General features: G+C 41.0%; 1 protein-coding gene across 5 annotated transcripts in view; it reads right to left on the reverse strand.

Moving 5' to 3' along the window:
• The window catches only part of rapgef4a (Rap guanine nucleotide exchange factor 4a), a 41,112-nt gene extending 21,695 nt beyond the window's left edge, over window positions 1-19,417 (reverse strand). The window contains exons 1-4 of one of the 5 annotated variants that reach the window (XM_037108945.1): window positions 19,044-19,417; window positions 15,754-15,896; window positions 15,572-15,660; window positions 14,063-14,209 (exon numbers count right to left, since the gene is read on the reverse strand). In XM_037108945.1, the coding sequence (XP_036964840.1) occupies window positions 14,063-14,209; window positions 15,572-15,660; window positions 15,754-15,896; window positions 19,044-19,111 (447 nt within the window). In that variant the 5' untranslated portion in view covers window positions 19,112-19,417. Of the gene's footprint in view, window positions 1-4,611; window positions 4,895-12,499; window positions 12,732-14,062; window positions 14,210-15,571; window positions 15,661-15,753; window positions 15,897-16,589; window positions 16,610-19,043 lie in introns of those variants that run through there. The other 4 variants (XM_037108944.1, XM_037108946.1, XM_037108948.1 and 1 more) reach the window with 4 other exon arrangements.
• Between the last annotated feature and the right edge of the window lie 1,395 nt (window positions 19,418-20,812).

Raw genomic sequence — 20,812 nt, forward strand, 5'->3', positions numbered from 1 at the left:
ATGGCATTTAATGACATTTCTATTAGTGTTCAGAACAACATTTTACCAAACATTTCCAGAACATGTTTCACAAGATCTAGTTTGTGCCAGATTTTGAATAAATGTCAAATGTCAAAATCACCTTTAAAGACACTCATATTTGTTGGCTGGTGACTGAGTTTTTTTATAATCTGTCGAGCACTGAAGAAATCAGCTTATTCCTTCGAGGTAATGAGTAGTTGAAGCTTAAAAAGGAATTCATCATACAGGCCACTTACTTTTAAATGTGGCTTCTTGGAATAGCTTACATACAAACAGTCATACACACACAAACACACACACACACACACACACACACACACACACACACACACACAATGACAGTGACAGTAGTGGGGTGTGTCTTTCATGGAGGGGATGTTGTACACATGTAAACAACTGATTTAATTATTCAAAGTTAATGAAAGCAACAGAGCTGAGGCCTTCAGAGTCACTTCGACAAGACTATCTGTTCCTGTTGACAATTAGAGGATTTTGGATTAGGGCGGAGCACTTAAACTGAGCAGCACATGAACAAATGAACTCAACCCCTCTGAGCCAGTAAAGCTTCGCTCCCTGAGGGGATGTATCCAGCACGCAGGGCGGGGGTGTTGTTTAAGAGGAGGATTAGGACCATTGTCAGGTGTGTGAAAAGCACTCAGTTGTTATGTTGTTGTAGTGACGTCTCTGACTCTTATGTCAAATATTGTTTTTTCTTCCATGAGGAGACTTTTTCTGCACAACCTCCTTGATGGTAACCAGCTAGCCCTGTGCCTTAAAATCTCTTTCTCCCCATTCAGTGAGCAGCAAGTAGCCACTCCAGTACGTATATGAGAATCAGGTGGCCAATTCTTACATAGTGCACCTTTAAACAACCATTACCACTGGTTAAAATGTATTTGACATGACTCGGAAATATTCACAGACAAGGTAGCATGCTAGTCAAGTTGGTCTTCCTTGCTCTCTGACTTTCTCCGATAAGTTATATGGACAAAATGGCCAAATGAAACACAATATTACTTTGATAAAATCACAGTTTCTCAGGGATTGAAGATTTTTGGGAACATTTGGAGTTCTGTAAGTACACAACTCAATGGTCTAGTCATCCGTTTGTTTTTTACATGTTAACACATAGCTGTTACAAATTATTACTTTCTTTTGAAGAAATCCTGCAATCCTGCCATGATCCCTTGTAATGCACATTTACATATTCAAGTGTTTCATTTATAACCATAATACTGACAGAGATGTCCTGATCATCTATTATCTTCAGTGGCAGAGGGAAGGTGTGCTTTTTAGGACCACAGCTAAACCACTGCTACACAGCAGCATTTACTGACAAATGGACCGTCAATAGTAATAAGGCACAAACTCCACTGGGACTCGCACACGGCTCTGCAGAGAACATCGGCTGTTGCACTAATGGTAGAAATGTTCCTCGCCGCATACAATGTTTCAGACGCATTCGATTATGTGTGGGTCACATAATCTGTCACGATATGACATCCAGGCAGCAAGCACAGTGGTTTAGTCAGACAGCTTATAGCGTCTGAACCAGCCCTGCCTCTTACAAATTATTGTTCAATTTTATCACATTAGAGGAGATTACGATCTGTGGCTTGGAGAGGATTAGCTCTAAGTAGCTGAGAGGTGTTACAAACACCACCAGAATAAGAATGATGTTGTTTGAAGTGATATGATCAGCGGGTGGACGTGCAGGAGCCTAAATCACATCAAATCTGTGACTCAAGGAGGATAAATTATCTTCCAATTGACCTGAGGTCAACCTTACACACAAGCATCATCTATAGCCAGCAGAGACACGACTTTGTCAGCAGATATTCTTCATTTTTTTCTTCAGCTCACATAGCTCAGTATTGGTGCAAGAACAGAAATATCTTTATGATATCAATCAGATGCTCAACAGTCTTAAGTTGTCATGTCAAGTTTAAAGACTGCATTTCAAATTCAACTGAAGGAGACATTTGTGTTGATCTCGGAGTGATAGCACAGTTGAATGAAAAAATAATCTTTTCATTTCATCTTTGTCTTCACGTTCATTTGAATTCAGCTTTTTCTTGCTGATTAGTGGCTAGTTGTCAACTATGTGTATTACAATTCAGTGATTTGTGTATATGTATTTAAAATGTAATTATTTTGTAGATTACGTATTTGTGTTTAACCTTTTACTTCCTGTCTTTGTCTTTTTCCCACCCTTTCTCTGTGTACACCCAAATTTCTTAGTTAAGTTAATCAGTTCCTGTGTTTCTCCTCACTGTTTTCACACACACTGTATTCTCCTTGTTGCTTTTTACTTCCTGATTTTCTGTCACTTTGCTTTTGCTGGCCTGTATTTCGGACTTTGAATTTTAAGGCTTTAAGGCTCCATCTCTGTTTTTCAACCTGCCTTTTTCAACGTGTCTTGCATTTGGAACCATTTTTGAACATCTCCACTAGCTGATGAGCATCAACTAGTTCCAGCACCTCATATTCACCATAAACATATACATCATTACATTTGGGATACATTATGTTCATCACATGTTCCTCCAATTGTGTTATATTAAGAAACTTGTTGTTCACACTGATTTCTGACTCTGCTGACCCTGTGAATAGGCTGTTTGATAAGGATGAGTTAGTCTCATTAATTTGTTTTTATTCTTCTTGTTATGTTGAATAAGGATGATTCAACCAGAAAAATGTCAAGTCACTGCAAGCAGCGTTATGATGCACGCAGCTCTCAAGACAGCTGGGAGCACATGGGGCTCAGCTGTGGGACTGGCATTAGAAAAAGAATGTAAATAGTGGGCTACCCAAAGTAAGATAATTAATTGAATTTGATACCATTTTGCATTTTAACAATCTAATTGAATAGATGTTTGCTCTTGAGCCCAGGTCCTCCACTAAATTTCAGTTTCTCTCCCTCGATGGGAAAAAGGTGGGTCAGCCCTGGTCTATGGGTATTGTGATAGTTGAAAACACTAAAACATGACTCAAACGAGACCCGTTATCTGGCACAAAATACTAATGTTCGCCATCACTGTGCATATTTGGCTCTGTACTTACTGGGAACATGAATAACATCCACAACAGGCCAAAGGCATGATTGATACTCATTTTAAATATACATAAAATGTTAAACATTACATGAAAGTGGTGTTTTCTGAAACATAAGAAGTTTACACCATTCAGATAGATACTAAATCAAGTACTGTACTAACAATCAGGTAAATATAGAGTTCTGGATGTTACAGTCAGCGGATGTAAAAACCACCTCTAAAACCCTGACCGGAAAAACATTTCATCAAGAAAAATTTTCATTAAAAGTTTTACACACAAAACACTGTTAATTTATAGTTTTTTTTCCTAAATCATTACCATCAAAAACCTTCACATTTACATGCATTAAAAACAAAGAAAACATATGTAGTTCTACTGAGTTGTGTGTACTAAACAGGAAATTCAACTCATAACCAAGCAAGCAATGTTTAACTGTTTTATTCATGCTGTATTATGGTTTTATGTTTTTTTTTTTATGGGTTCCTTCCTCATCTTCATAAAGCCAATTTGTTTTTTTGTTTTTTATCCCAAAGTGCATGTGCAATATCTTGAATATCTCTTTTAATCTTAACTGTATGTAATGTATTATAGTGTATTAGTTGTACCACTGAACCATCCGTTTTGTTTTAATGTTGGGTGTGTGTGTGTGTGTGTGTGTGTGTGTGTGTGTGTGTGTGTGTGTGTGTGTGTGTGTGTGTGTGTGTGTGTGTGTGTGTGTGTGGTAGCATTGCCCAAGCAAAATTTCCCCCTGGGCACCATTAAAGCATATCTTATCTCATCTTATCTCAGTATACAGATATCTCAGAGTCATCTGACTGTGTTAGGAGTATGCTAATGCTTTCATCCTAATAAAAAGGGAGGTTTATAAATGTTGGCAAAAACAGATGTTGCCATTCTGTATTCCTCCAGTGAAGCCGGGTCAGCTGTTGTGATTTTTTGCTCTCTTACACTGACCCCACTGTTCACGGCAGCAGGAGAGCTCTCACATATCCCTGAACACGTTGTACACCTTGTGTATAAAAACAGACTGTCACCATGGAGTGAAAAACTGATGAATAGAGTCCATATCTCAATCTGATAAGTCTTATCTGTGTCATAACAACAGATCAGTGAAGATATCAACTGTGTCATCTCAGTGCATCCAAGCTCCACCTCTGTCTTTCATGCTTGAGCGAGTTATTGCATTGTGAGCATCAATGTGCATGAATGCACGGCTATATTCTGAATAACCAGCCCCAGATTACATAACCCACGTAGTGCAAACTGTTCTCAAGGCACTCACTGATTATTCCAAAGTCTTACAGGCACACTTCGGGCCACTTGGGAAAACAATCACGGGAAAAACCCTCCCAAGAGTTGCACTTCATTTCACTTCTGCTCCGTCACATTTCCTCCCAAACAGGAACAGCTAGAATACACTGTATATTCAAGAGGGAATGAAAATACCCAGCATTCTTCGTTGACTTTCTCAGCGTACGACACAGTGACTCTCATGCAACACATGCACGTGAAACTTGTTTAAAAAAAGATTACCTAAAGGTGCTCCCAGCGTCCCATGCAGCCTAGTTTTTATTGTTAACAACTGGAAGCTCCTCCACACCCTCTTGATCCGGGCGTCAACAGAAACTCCAAACATATAAGTCCCAGAGTGTGTTCCAGCATGATCCAGCAGCTCTGTCACCACAGCATGAGCAGAGCCTGTCAGCCCAGCGGAGTGCCAGTCAGCCGCTGACTTCTTCTGAGCAGCAGTTGCTAGGTGATTACTCAACTCCAGTCAGTGAGCACACAGGAGAGCATGCTCGATCTCTCTCTGTCTCTCTCTCTCTGTCTCTCTCTCGCGCTTTCTCTCTGTCCCTCCCTCTCTCTCTATCACAAGTCTTAGCTAATCCACACACACAAACACACGCACAGTAGTTGCTCATTTGTAGCAACAGAGGAAGAGCTAAAAAAGACAGAGTCCGGTCGGTCTCACAGGGCATGATGCTGACCAACGATCAGAAATCTTAAAAAAAAAAAATGATTGCAAAAGCGTCCCCGCTGCTTTCATCAACTTCCAACTCTACAGGGAGACATTTCCCTCTAGCAGAAATTAGTTACACTTCAAAATTTTTCCTTGTCCATCTAAATCGTGCAGACAGTACGATTCTGTATCCTGTTTCTATCACGGGGCTCCTTCCTTTCAAGGACGGCGACCAGATGGCGTCTTATCTTTGACCTTGTTTCTTATCAGCGACACGAGACAGCTGCACAGAACTCCCTGAAGATTTTCCAAACCAATAAGCTTATCACATCATCAAGAATTTGAAAGTAAAATATGCTTGATTTATCAGGTTGTACACTGCGACAAATAAATCTCTACTGAAAATGCCAAGTTAAAGGACAACTTATTTCCATTGTGGTCCTCTTCCCAGGAAGACGAAGATAAATGTCAAACTAAAAGATGGCTAAACTTGGTAGTTATCATTTGGCTCATTTTAAGGATGGTTGATGTAGTAATAGTCTCAGACTTTTGCAGAGATTTGCCTGTTGCAGCCTGAGGCTTCAGTCTAAACACGTTGGGGTCTCTCATTGCAAATTTGATGCCTGACAAAGGTCTGTGTTGCATCTCTTAATAAAATGGCTGCTGGCAGTGTAAAGCTGAATAAAAATCTCACTAATCACTCTCGCACTTCACACAAGCAGCTTCATCAGCTCATTCCACTGGTGCTAATTTGTGAATGACAGTGCTGATAAAGGCTATAGGAGTGAATTTAACAGTCAGTGATGGTTCATGTAAATGCTTATTGACTGAACATGTCAACTTGCTTAAATTTAGCAAGATTTGAATGGGTTTCGCACATTTCTTTACCTACGTGATGCCACATGTTTAAAGTCTCCCGATGCCGCAAGTAGGACTGTGAAATTAAAAAAAAACATGTTTCACCTTTACTTCAGTTTCTCTGTTTCTTAATTTACAGCCAAGTTGCAGGAATAAAATGTCAGCGGCTCTGCAGAACACTGCGAACACTCGCATTTGTACGTTTCAAAGTTCTACACAACGTATTCACATCTCTGCAATATGTGTCAGTTCACGTTCACATTAGCTATATGTACATATGACCTGACTTTCATGTATGGAGTTCAAGGGTGCGGTTGTGGAGTTAAGCGAGACGGCTGCCCAGCTGACTGGAGTTCAACATTGCATTCCAACGTTTTCAAAGAGACCTCAGGACATCTCCAGCTGTGTTTGTGGCAAACAAAGAAGGTATTTTAAGTCAAAGTGTGATCTTTTCCTCACCCTAACCATTTGTTTGTTATACCATAAACCTAACCAGAGCATAAGTGCAGCATTATCGCAACATAAAATACAAAATTAAAAGTTTCAGTATAGAAAAAAGTTACGTCTCAACGTATCATTGTTTGCAGAAAAGTACATACGCCAAAATTGATACCAATATAGATCTATCAACTGGTTTGTCATTTATCATATTAAGGAAATGACGATACATGCAAAAAAGTGACATATTAGTAACCAGCTTTTTGACTGAATTTGAGACAAGAGAATTGTGAGGAGATAAAGATGGAAATAACAGAGAGATGGAGTTGGAACAAAGACTGAGCAGGTGTAGATGTTTGTCACTGAATCCCCGTCTCAAATCCGACTCCTTGTCAGTTCACGCAGTACAAACCAAACAGCTAAGCTGCTACAATTTCAATAAAACAACGTGACAGAGTATTGTCTAATTTTGAATTCATCATCGGTCATTCTGATATAATTAGGGTTTGTATTGAGCAGGAACGCATTTATGACCAGGCAAATGTATAAAAATGTATTTTGGATGTCATTTTAATGGACTGAGGGGAACTGGAGAGAACATGAGCACTCACTTTGCCCTTTTTCTAGCCAGTAACAAATGGGATTTGAAATTTAAAGTTTATTTAAAAGTTTATTTTCTTTTTGTTTTAATTTAATTTGGTTTAACTTACAGGTTCAACTTCCGCAAATTTTTTTTCTGATACTGATGATTTCCTGTAGGGTTTTTTGGCAGTCTGGTGAGATGACAGGAGATGGCAAGTTTCAATGACTTCTGACGTGGAAGACAAAAGCTGAGAGATCTCTAGTCTGTGTGCAAGCTGAACATCCACTGGGCATGTTATTCTGTGCCATGGAAATCCTTTGCCATTTTGTAAATTTACAGCTGGTGTCACTAATGCAGGATCTTTCTAGCTTACCAATTTAATTTCATCTAAATCCAACTAAATTCTTATAAATCCTACAAAAGCTGGTGCAATGATGCTATAACGTCTGGAAAAGAGTCACAAAAAGTGAGGGGGGAAGTAAAATATAAATGTAACTAAATATAATATAACATAACATAACATAATATAACACTGATAAAACTTCAGCAAAATGATGTTAGTACTTTACCTTGAAATAACAGCTTTAAAAACATTTTGATGTTAGTTAACTTCAGTGAAATGTGTCTCCATCTCAGCCACTTTGTTTCTACACTGCGTCACTGAAAAGCATGAGGGTAGGATCACAGTGCGTAATACTTAACAGCAGCCCATCACACACAGCACCAACTGTCAAACTGGTGAAACTGGTTAATATTTTATGGAAAAATGTCCTCTGGTTTTCCCTCTGATGTCCCCTACTCTCCCTATCCTGTGATTTATGGAGTTTCTTTAGAGCAACCAGTAACTGCCACACGGCATAGCTAAAAGTTTGCTTTGCTAGGTTAAAATTGGGCGAGCGAGTAAAGTCACCTATGTTGACATCATTCATGACACAGGTGAAGAGACCAAAGAGGACATTAACGGAGGAAACTAAGAGATGGAAACTTGCTATGAGGCTATTCAGCCTATGGCATATTACAACCATTTCTTATTGTCTCTGGTTCACGCTACGTTAGCCTGGCGTGCTGTTACCGTTCTGAATAGTGTGCAGTGCTTTGGGTGCTACCTGGGCATGCATGTTTACTTCAAGACATACATTTTCAAGACAAAGCATTGTCACTCGTGGCAAGTTTTAAATGTAGTTAGCACGTAATGTTTCGGTTTCATCTGAAAGTACAGGTTGGAGCTCAGATTCTGGGCATTTGATGACGTAACGACTCTAAGATACGGGAACACAGCCCAAATGTTTTGATCAAATCTTCATGCTCATTCGGTGCTCACATCCGCAGTACTCTTGGAGCGACTCCTGCCCTGGACGTGGCACACTATGTGGATGCTGAACCACCAGAGGATCCACGTGGCCTTGTTTTTCCTACCCCCTTCCTCCCAATCCTCAGACACCAGAGGGCACGCTGCGTCCCTGCCACTTCCTGTTCATCAGCTTTCTCCACTGGCTGCCCTCCAGGCTTCTTCTATGGACTGATGATAGTGACACACCACCACCACCACCACCACCACCCCCGCCCCCGCACACTCTCTCTCTGCTCAGCACCCAACAGATACGCCTCCAGCCCTAACGTGCATGCACAATACATAAAGATGAAAGCATTCATAACAAAAAGGTTTCTCAAAGCATGTGCAGCACGCATGCTTATGAAACCTACGATGTGTAATTTGTCACATCTAATATAAACAGTCAAAGCTTCCAGATATTGAAAGAAGGTCAGACCAGGCCACACGTGGGCTGACGTGGCTGTTGGAGAGCCGTCTTAAGACCATACAAAAACAAAAATGACAATTGTGTTGTTTCAATCGCGGAGCCCAGCGGAAGCAGGAAACAGAGGCGAGAGCAAATTGATGATCAGGCCATCTAAGCTTCGGTCGGCATGCCCTGTGTGCTGAGCTCGGCTCATGTCTGCTCTGTTAAACAAACAGCACGCGGCTGCCCGTTCCCGCCGGTTGTAGGAGTCAGCAGCATGAGAAGATAAATATCACGAAGTTGCGTGCGTGAGTGGCACCCGCAGACACTCACACATGCGGTGAGTTTGCCACGTGCACACGTACGTGCACCACAGTCACATGCAAGAAACATTAGCTGCCGTGTCGTGGACAATATAACACAATTAAAAATCATTTTAATAACAGAGTCCATCTTAACTTTTTATAGAAACGCTAAATGAGGTGATATGGTGCCTCAAAGCAATCTGATAAGAATAGAACTTTTTTGACAAACACATAGGGGTTTTAAGTGTCTTATCTGTCTACATACTAAACATTTGTTCTGTTCTATGGGGAGCCCGTCGTGCCAAATGAATGGGAAAAACAGAGAATGTATGTTTAATTAGGAGGCAACACTTAATAATAAGATAAACAGATAATAATAATAATAACCTACAAAACCAGTTGCAGTTTCCCACGAGCCCTGTTTCACTTTACACTTTGGAGTTCAGATTGTGGGATTTTGATGATGTAACAACTCTGTGAGCAGAGATAAGGGAATACAACACAAATGTTTTGATACAATCTTCCTGCTCTTTCGGTGCAGTAATTGCAGGCATTTCACTCAAGCCCAGGGTTGGAAACTCAAATGTCGTACTGCTGTGTTCCCGGTTTCAGGTCGTATAAACGCAGGGAATCTGACCTATTGTTATCATTTCATTGCTTCCCCATGGATCAGCAACTGGAAAGACAATGGACAGTGAAAATCCAGAGGGACACTGGGCCACATTTCAAGGTAAAACAACATATTTGAAATCCCATAAGCTTCTGTTATAGTCAACAGTTAACGTGAGCATACCGCTGACCACACCACAGGAATGGGGGGAAATTAACTCAAATATTGATGCATATCTAAGACACGTTTATTTAAGAAATGGAAGTGAAACACAATGGATGTAGTCAAGCATTACAGTGAACTAGGAAGTGGCTGAATGCTACTGTCAGCTAATTGATTATCAACTATGCAGTTTTACTTTGAAATATGGCTGAATGTCCCTCCAGATTTTCATTATCCTTTTGTCCTATCGGTTGCTTATCAGTTGGGAAGCGGTGACATGATAACGATTAGTCAGATTCCCTACGTTTACTTAACTTTAATCCTGGAACACATTTAAGATTGCACAGAAACAACAGGGGAGCGCGTAAGAAGACAAGTCAAGTTAACAAGCATTACCTCTCACTACATACTCTGATTTACTCAAAAGACCATAAAGATTTTGGGAGGAAGAGTAAAATCTGGAGACATAGTGGACATTCACTGAATTATTGACATGGCCAGTCATGAATAAATAATATCCGCTGGTTCATTAGGGCAATGCTGTACAGTTTGGCGCAGTTTTGTATGGCCACAGGCGTTCTGTAGGACAGATCTGTGTGGGCGGAAGAGGAGGAGGTGTGCAACTTTGTTTTGGGGCTTCCTCCTCAGTTTTATGTAATGTAGGTGGTACAATTCCCTCAACATTGCTCCGCTGCTGTCTCCCCATATAAGCTGGTATCAGGCATTGCTGCGAGTAAGAATCCAGATCTCATGCAGCTTAACGTTTTCCATGGACACCAAAAGGTAATAAAGCCTCTGTGAAGAAGCTGAACTTTTTTTTCTTTTTAACAGCCAGGATGACACCCAGGGGAAGCTGAAGGCAGTTTACAGCCACAGTTCATCAAAACTGGCAGGCGATGTCTGATGAGGTCTGATGCCACCAGTAATAAGATCGGCCCACCCATAGGCAATCTTTCTGCACTGCGGCAATACACAGAGGAATAACTGACCTCCAGTGCCAGGCAGAATAATTTGGTGAATTTATTTTGCAAACAACAAATTGTAAAATACTGGGAGCTGGAGTAATGGTTATCTATCAACAAGCTGATTATGTGTGTATTGACTTGATAGCCCTTCGATCAAAGCTTGTGAGGTAAAGCCAGCTCAGCACATCCAACAGCAAGAGGATCCATGTATTGATGCTGATGCTGGAAGTTTTAGGGTGAAGTACATCTGGAAACACTACTAAGGGCAAATAAAGAGAAAATCACATTTGGAAGACTTGTTTGTCAATCGACACGTGTTTTAAGACATAAAAATTATTACAATTATCATAATCTTAGGGTGGAATGATTATTTCTGTTTGATACACCAGAGATTTCAATGAAAAAATCTTAATTCCTAACCTGAGTTTTCAAGAAATTATCTGCAAAGGCACCAGTAGGAAGTAGAAAAGCGCAGGCACTTTGAAAATATATCTGGACAGCACAATCTGTCTGCCACTGTCTGTTAGGCTGACTTCAATCACTGTGATCGACAGTAGGAGAGCGCTTCCACCATCTTACTGAAGCCGGTCCAGACCAATAACATCTTTTCCATGGAGAAAAAGCCTCCAGTGTGATTCTTTGCTTTTCTTTCGATGAGTAAGTCTCCAGCTCTGATGTAACTGAGGTCAGCGACATGTACGGTAACCTCTTGAGGAGCCGCCATTGTTCAGGCAACCATTGTGTTCAGCCACAAGCGCATAGCTTGAAGCATGGCAAGATGGGTTTGTGAGATCACGTGATGACATCATCTTGCAAAACAAGCTGCCTCTCAAGGTAAATCCACTCCCTCTCTGAGAAGTTTCTATATCAGTAAGGTGAACAGCAACAGATTTTGATTCTTAATTGAAAATCAATAAGAATCAGCTATCACTATTCGATCAAAAGCAGGATTGCAATTTGTCCATATTTTTTTACTCCACCCCTGACTACTCAGGTGTGCACACAGGAAGAAAAACACTTCAGAGATGATGTAGCTAGCTTACCAGTAGCATGCAGTTGCACATGAGATGTTGGATTTATTTTTCTTCAGAGATCCTTTATTGATTAGTTTGGGAGGAGGGTTTACTCGGGACATATTTAAGAAACCAAACTTTGTGACAAATTGAATTTCTATCATTTGTTGTTTATTGTTAAACTGCATTATTCAACTCACCCTAACGCCAAACAGCCACAAGGAGAAATATTGAAAAAGTAAATGACCGTTGTCAGGGTACAAAATCAGTGAACTGTTGACCTTTACAAAAAAACAGTGTAATACAGTGTCACAGTGGAGGTCAAACAGGATGAAATAACTAATCAAAGCACATTTCTGAGTGGTCGGGGCCTTAAAGATGAGACAGCGAGTGATAATTCTGTCAGAAAAATGACTCACCGACAGTTTAATTCAGTCCCTAAAGCAAGTGCGCTGGCAACAATGACACAAGATCGAAAATGATTTACCCAATGCTGTCAGCCAAACTGTTTAAAAAAAATACACTAACATGCAATTACCAGAACTGAAGCAGCTCTACACTCTAATCTTGTGATACAATAAGGATGTTTCCTTCTTTGTAAAAGGATTGCACAAAATAATATTGCAACCATGCCAGATAATTTCCAAGAGAAGCACATGGTCTGTTCCCACTTCATCTTAACACAGTTGCTTTACAGTGTTTCATTACTTTACAAAGCAACCGAAGCCAGAGAGGTTTGACGACAAGATATAACAATCAGAAGCCATAAAATCTCATCAGAAACTAACCTTGCTGAGGAGGTCGCCCGTGGGGCAGATGTGAGATGTGCAGCCTATAGTAGTACTTGCACGTGATCCTCGGTGCTACATCCAGACCTGGTTAACTGTCCAGTGCGCTCACACAGACACACACTCAGATCATAATTTAACAGCCCCCTGTGCCCTTGTGTGCCGGAGGGAAATGGGCTGTCTCTCCCTGAGTAAACCAGCCCACTGCAGCGGCTCCAGCAGAGGAGGAGATGGAGGGTTGACCGGTGCACTGGGACCAGCTTACCTTTGACTTATCCACAAACATAACTGTTTCTCTTTATTATCATCTTACAGTTGATATAAGCTATTTTATTATGTAGCAATAGTATAGTTCTAGGTCGTTCTTACTTGTGCATTGAGTCAGTGCATATAATGAAGACCTCAGTGAACACACAGAACCAGAGATAATCAGTTTATCCACAGCGCTGCGCTTCCATCTAGTGGTCAAAAGCAGTTCACTACTGCTCACATGCAAAGGTTACAGTATAATAAGTGGACAGCTCATGTTATACCTGCAGGGGGGCCAGCAAAACAATAACTTCACCATCCAGCCTCCACTAATCCAAATGACACCATCTCTGCCTATTCGCCGCCCACGCTTTGGCTTGCGCTCGGCTCAATTCGTCATAGTTTTCACATTTCAATTCCAACAAGAATGAGCTAAAACAGGTGGCTGTTCCCTGGCTTAAAGCAGCCCCCTCATTAGGTCAGAAATTAAAGGATAAATGGATAGAAAGGTGCGCTGGCTTTAACTGACTCATTCAGCTGTGAAGGATCTGCTTTGTATCCACAATCAATGACACAATTGAGCGCTAGAATGCTTTTGGAAGAAATTCAACGTCCCGTTACAATATTAATGAGACAACAATACAAACTCAGAAATATTATTCTTTTCTATAACTGAATAAACAAGCTGTCTGCGGAGGAAAATAAGGTCCCCAAAACAGCGTTTGATGCCAAACAGAAGGCAGGGTCCGCCACATATAATATGTAACAAATTAAAACTGTATGAAACTGTGTTGTCAGGGTCAGTTTGTTTTTTCTTAGTTTGTTAAGTCATAAATAAAATCGCATCCGATCAAAATTTCTTCCCCTAAACTACATAGTTCACCTTTAAGAATGTAAAAAAGTCACATCATAGACAGTCACAACATAGAATCTTGATATTTTACCTGTAAATACAGGTGACTGTTTCATTCAGCCTCGCCTTGAATTTTGTTTTTCCACTTCAGTATTTTAATGTGCTAGCAGAGATTCGTCTGTCACCAGAGTTTCATTCCAGAAAACACACATTTAAATGCATCCCTGACATTTCTCGTTGCTTGAAGAGTGCATAGTGTCTCGAATCTTACTCCTCTGACTCAAGGGAAATAAAGTCAGACCGAACAAAAACTGCAAAAAGACCTGCTTAGTCATATTTTCTCTCGCAGCCTTTTCAGACGTACCTTGAGTTAAGCTCAGGGATGTGTCACACAGTTCAGTGCAGCCAGAGATTTTCTGGAGGATGATATGAATACAGATGGAGCAGACAGAGGCACTCACCTCCCACAGAGACCTGAACTCCCTCTGTTCAATGCGGAGGAGCTCGCTGAATTCCCGTGTGACAATGGTGGCATGCCGGGGGGTGTTGTCCAGGATCGACTCCCCAAAGGCCGTGCCGGTGCCCAGTGTGCATATAGTGACAGCATCCTGTATCAGAAACAGAGATGGTGCTCCACATGAGGGCTGGAAAATATATCAATATATCATTATCTTGATAAGAGACCATATATTCTCCTACGTTTTGGATGTCGTTACATAGTGATATGGCCTAAGTGTTGATTTATGGGCTGCATTGCAGTAAAATGATGTAATTTTACCCATTTAGTCATCATATTCACATTACTGATGATTATTCATCCAAAATCTCATTGTGTTCATATTTTGTGAAAGTACCAATAGTCTCTAAGTATGTGGTAAAAAGTATTGTGATATTGCTTAATTTATAACATGTTTTAAGGGAAAATTAAAAAGATCTAGATATATATTTTCTATTGCAATATAACCTAAAAATTACACTACAAAGGTGACTTTTCTTGTTTGTTTTTTCATTACCTTCAGTGTGTTATTTAAGCTTTTGTGCATGTAAAAGGTCTTAAAAGTTAAAAAGTACACACCGATAGAAGCTCCTCTGTGCCACCAAAACACTGCTCCTGAAACGCCTCATCAGTATTCCTGCCTTTAAGTCTGCGATTTTGTGACATCACACTACGTCACCATGACTCCCATTTGCAATATTTATGTCTAGCGGCTAGTTTGGCACCCAAGACTTGTTTTAGCACAGTCTCTTTGTTTTTGTTAGCGATGCTGGCTCAGCCATGTGGGAGCTGACCAATCAGAGACGACTGGTTATTCAGGAGCGTGGGCAGAGCATTTCAGAATACAGAGCTGCAGAACTTGGCATAATGAGAAAACTGGTGTGTTTTTGTAGCATTAAAGCCTGTAAACCTATTCCGACTATTACCCCAAAATAAAATTATGAACCTGAAAATAATCCTTTAAGGACATGTCACCCAGCCCTGCTCCACATGGATTATTCCTCCATAAGGATAAAACGTCAAGCCAGACAACAAGCTTGTCAATCGTAATGTAATGTCATTATTCTGCTGCACAAATGGCTTTTGTGTGAGGCCCTTGAGGAGCAGTGCTCTCAAAGGCGAGAGGCAATCACCTGAACACTTGTGGCAGACAGACGGATACACTTCAATCTGCAGATATTACTCCAATCAGCACCCACACAAACTGACTGAGGTGCATGAAGCTGCAGTATTAAAAACTATTCAGTAATGTCTCTTAATGTAATAAGCTAAATTCTTTCTGCAGCACGCACTCCAAACCAGCTTGAGGTAAGACGTGAATTCTGCTACATGAGGGATAAATTTCAGTTGGGGCTTGATGGCAGTATAGAAATAAGAGTGTCACTCCAATCTGTAAGTCCCACTTGGTTTAACCCATCATTTTCAGTGGCAACTGTGGCATCATGCAATGTCTGGAAAAACGTATCAGACGCACCTGATAACTTGATGTCTCTGAAACTCTGACGTCTAGTGAACCGGAGAGCACAGCGTACCAGCTGGTGCCGATGTCTCCTTGGCGATACACTAAAAACACAAAAAATCAACACGTCTTTAAAAAAATCATCCTTCTCTCTCCTATGCCAGGTTGATGGATTCAGAGCCTGTGTTCCGGCTTACATGTGATGCCTTTCTCCAAGCACTCGTAGAATCCACACAGACAAATTCGCTGCAGCAGACTGGGATGGAATCTCTCGAAGGCCTTCACGTTTTTCAGACGAGCCAGAATTATGTCAACGTCCTCCCCAGAGCGCTCTGCTGGTCTGGAGAAGTAAACGGAATACAATAGTCAGTGTTAAGAAGTCAATAACTAAACATTAAAGTACAGCCCAAACAATATATCAGTCAACCAATATCATAGGCCAAAATTGCCCTATTGTTTAATTTACAATTATTCAATTCCCAGTGAACTGCATTGTTTCAGTTCACTGATGTCACTTTAGACATTAAAGTTTATTGCTAAACAGTAAATATCCTGCTCATCCCAAGTGTTTGCTACTTACATTTGAGAAATTATGATGAAACATGTGCATGTATCAGCCAATTCATTAATATCAATGGCTGTTCATGGTAAATTATTGACTTTTAAAGCAACAAAATGTAAGTTCCTGCTGTGAGATAGTCGATTGTTGTGTCTATCTTGCATCTAAGGTCATCAAATACCGACAACTTAAGATGTCAAAGCATCAGTATCTTACCACATGAACAAGAGATGGGACTCAACAAACAACTACCTATCTCCAGGAAGTGACATCTTGTTGCTTTGAAAGCATATATTTCACTTTGAAAAGCCACACAGAGTCTTTCATATAAACTGAGAAAACTGACCGCACTCTGCAAGCTGCTCACTGACTGTTTCAAGTGGATCATGCAAAAAGAGATGATTTAGATAAAGAATTCGAACTCTAACAATGTGAGTGGCCTCAACTGTGGCAAAAAAAAAAAAAAACATTCACATCATCACAGATGTGTCAGTGTGTGTTTGATCCCTCTTTCTCCTCTGTTGAGCTGCATCGCACTGCCCCAAATTTGTTCCACTGAATCAGGAGCCTCTGATGTAACACGTGGGTGGCTGTACTGTAGCTTACATCACCTTTGAATCCTTTTCCATCCTTTAAAAACAGAAAACCAAACAGTATCAATAATTCAGAAAGGAAAACAAGTGCGTGCTCCACCGCTGCAAAAACCCTATAGCTTCACGTGGCTCTGAAAATGAAACATTATTCTTCTATACCCACTGTGTCGCAGTACAATAAAAGTGTTTTCACCGAGCAACAGCTTGCAAGCAAATGCCTCCTCATGTTTTCCGTGACAATTGTTCAACACACAGCAGTAACAACAATATATCTTTATCATTGTCTCTCAGATTGGACAACAAGGCAACAGAGAGGTGTGTGGGAGCCTGAGTCTCAAAGCAAAGGTGTCGATTTGGAAACCAGCCTAGTCAACCCAGAAAAAGCTTTCGAAAGGTGCTGGTTAAGAGTTCAAGTGAGGACAGAGTGTTCTCATCATGAGGCAGCCTGTTTCAGTACGAACACTACAAACGGTGATGGCCCGTAACTGCTTCTCATTTACAGTCCTGTAGCAGAGTGTGAGACTTTGACGCATGGCGAGTGATATAACACCTGCATCTCCGGAGCTCTGTATCAAACTGTGGTCAGACAAACTGTTTCATAATGAAACAAGTGTCACAAGTAGTGTGTTGTGTTCACCTGACTTGTGCTTTGCTGTGGAAGGACTTTAAAAGTGAAAAGCATTCATGCAGGTATTTGCCCGGAAAAGGTGACTCATACAAGAGCCACTTGGTTTGAGCGACACAGGTGGCTTCTACAGCACCGCTAAGCGGAGGATATCACTGTGCAAACACGCCTGGCGGCCTGCGTCACCTTGCCGCTTTTAGCTGCTGCACTTTGGACCCTCTCTTTGTTGCTCCATCCTCAGTCCGTGTATCCAAGTAGCCAGTTTATCTTTTGTGCCACGTCCCTGTCTGTTTAACACCTGCAGCACCATGTTCACTCTCCACTGTGTCATAAGTCTGAATGTGTGAAAAAATAAGAAATGCAAAACCAGCCAGACAATTTTGACCATCTCTTAATGCCCACCCATGCCCACCTTTTTTGTTGGTCACCCCATGATTTTCGGTGGCCCCTTCTGACCCTTCCCCGCTTACAAAAACTTTCAAGGGGCAGGGGCCCCATGGTTGAAAAACAAGTGCCCTCATGGTTGCCTCTATAGTAGATAAAACAAGCTTCTAGAGTGTCCTTCCAATGGACTCAGCATTCAGGTGCCCAGTCTTCACTGTAAAAGCATCACAACTCTCCAGGCGCTGGTGCCCTTTTTAATGTCTTCGCCCCTGCCCCTCAAATATCCTGAGTCTGCCAATGTCCCTAACAGTCTAGCTAGGAAGTGTCAAAAAATGCCTGTCAGTATCTCCTTGTGCCAAAAATGATGTCTCCATGTTGCTTCTTTTGTCAAACCAACATTCCAAAACACAAAGACTCTCCAGTTACTGTCATACATGACAAAGAAAAGCAGCAAATCCTTCTCATTTAAGAAGCTGGAACCAACAGATGATTGACATTTATGCGTGAAAATGACTTAACCAACTAATACATTACCAACATCTATGGTGATTAACTTTCTTTCAATGGACTAATCAATTAATCAACTAACCATGGCAGTTTTGAATGAATTTGAACATGGCGGTACTACATTGCAGTCCTTTGCTGTGAATGACAGACGTTTACATTACAGTTGTGCAACACTGCACCTGTCAGTGGACGATGCAGGATGACGATGATCCATAAATAGCCTATCCGAAAACAAGTGTACCAGTCACTGAAGTCTATCTGAACCGATCAAAATCGGGTCTTGTAATCTGATCACTTGTAAAACAGTCACCCTGCAGCTGCCTGGTGGTTTCTGACAGGTGTGCATGCAGTAGTTTCACCTCCTGATCAGGTGATGTGCAGCAGACTTCAGTATAAAGCCAAATTCGTCTCCTGGACAGTTTTACCATCCAGCGTTTTCCTCTAACAGTCACAGTAGTGTGCTAATCAAACAGCTGGAGGGAACATTTAAATATCAAACGCTTGTCTAAAGTTGGCAATCTTGTTGCATAGACTGCTTTCTCTCTCTGGCCATCCAGTTCCCTGCTGATCTGAACGGAGTCACGTTACGCATGGTGCTGTGAAGGATGTCCCGATAAAAGTCCGGATTCCGTTGGGAAATTAAAACTACAACACATTAATGTTTCGTTTCTTCTTCTGTGACACATCGGCCGAGTACCGCTAGAAGAAAAAAAAAAAAGAAATAATAATATTTTTTTTTTAATCGCGTTAATATTCCGCCATTCTTCGCTCGCACGGTGGGCTCAGACGCTACGCAGTGACACGGTGGACACGGATTACCTTTTATCCAGACAGATCATCCACTCGGCCGATTCCGACGAGTGTGAAGAAGTGTGCGCTGCTACCATCTTGAGATCCTGCTGCTGCTGCTGATGCTGCTGCTGCTGATGATGATGATGATGATGCGGTGGTGGAGAGGGCTGGACCGACAGCAGCACTTCATCTGCCTTCACTCACTCACTCACTGCTGACAGCCGACACTCCTGTCCCTGCTGCTGCTGCTGCTCAGTGCACTGCTCACCTAACCAGCACACACACACACACACACACACACACACACACACACACACACACACACACACACACACACACCACCTCACGTCCTGTTAAAGTAATGATGCTCAGTTTGTCAAGACCAAAACGTGACTCACTTCGCAAAGCTGAAAAAACAAAAAGGTTTTCAGCAGAGCTTCAAATTTAATAAGACATGATCAGGTTTCTGTCAGATTTCTCTGATTTTTTAGATTTTTTTTTTTTTTTTTTTGTAATGAGTGATCTACTGTATTGGGTTGTTTAAAGAATAAATCAATCCAATCTGACCTTTTTGGATTACTCTATTTGTGTTTTATAATAATATTTCCTCTTCTATACCTGTCAGTGTCTCCCAGTAGTCATGCAAAGAATAGGTACTTTCATTGCATGCACCTCAGGTTAACAGTATTAACAGGCTGTGGTTCAGGGGTAGAGCCAGCGTATCGGAAGGTTGTTGCTTCGAGTCCCCTGGTCTGCATGTTGGAGTGTCCTTGGGCAAGATACTGAACCCCAAACTGCTCCTGATGTGCTGGCTGGCACCTTGCATGGCAGCATGAAAGCATGTATGAATTACTGTAAAACGCTTTGAACAAAAGTGTCCTCCAAATTTAAATCAACACACTTGTGACATGCTTGTGACAAGTACCTCTGTCACTTCAACACAGTTTTCCTGTTTCTTTTGTCTTAGCTTTAAATTAGAAAGGTTAGCTGTCATTTGTGAAAATGCCTGTATGTGTGTGTGTGTGTGTGTGTGTGTGTGTGTGTCTGTGTGTGTGTGTGTGTCTGTGTGTGTGTGTGTGTGTGTGTGTGTGTGCAGCATAAAAAGTTCAATGTCAAATGTTAAAATGTAAGTTCCGCAAATATGATTTCGAAACATTTTCAGTGCTAATACAATGCATTTTGCATATTCAGCATTCACAGTTTTTCAAAGCGAATATAAACGCAGTACCGACACAGACTACAGGTGCACTGTGAGTTTAGTTATTCAGCCTATTTTTGCAATGAAATGTATAATCTTGAACATATGCACTCAGAGAAAGAGTGTTTTAAAGGAGCAGCACTGATATTTCTTTTTGAGGCTGCACTTTGTGATGCGGTTTATCTATCTGGTGCTATACACTGGGATGTGTTTCTTACATTTTGTCCACCCTGCTTATATAAGAGGGACTACTTTAGATATTACAAACGCCTCAACAAACCTTCATGAGAAAGGGGTTTGATGATGTTCTTAGATTGAACTAGATACCTGAAAGGTGGATACTGAGTGTAAACTGTATAGAAAATGTAATTTCTGAGAAAAACTGCAAGAAATTGCCTCTACAATCAGTCAGAAAGGCAGATCCTTAACTGATAAAAAGACAACTGAGTCTTAATCAAATTGCCTCATGAAAATACATAACAATGGTGTGAATTAACAGTTATTCTGGTGTAAAATGGTCCCACTTGTTGGACTGGTACAACATAAGTTGTGAAATAATAGAAATGTTTTTCAACAGTTTGTCTCAGACGTGTGAAAA

The sequence above is a fragment of the Acanthopagrus latus genome, chromosome 9 (assembly GCF_904848185.1).
Source record: "Acanthopagrus latus isolate v.2019 chromosome 9, fAcaLat1.1, whole genome shotgun sequence".
NCBI classification, from domain to species: Eukaryota; Metazoa; Chordata; class Actinopteri; order Spariformes; family Sparidae; genus Acanthopagrus; species Acanthopagrus latus.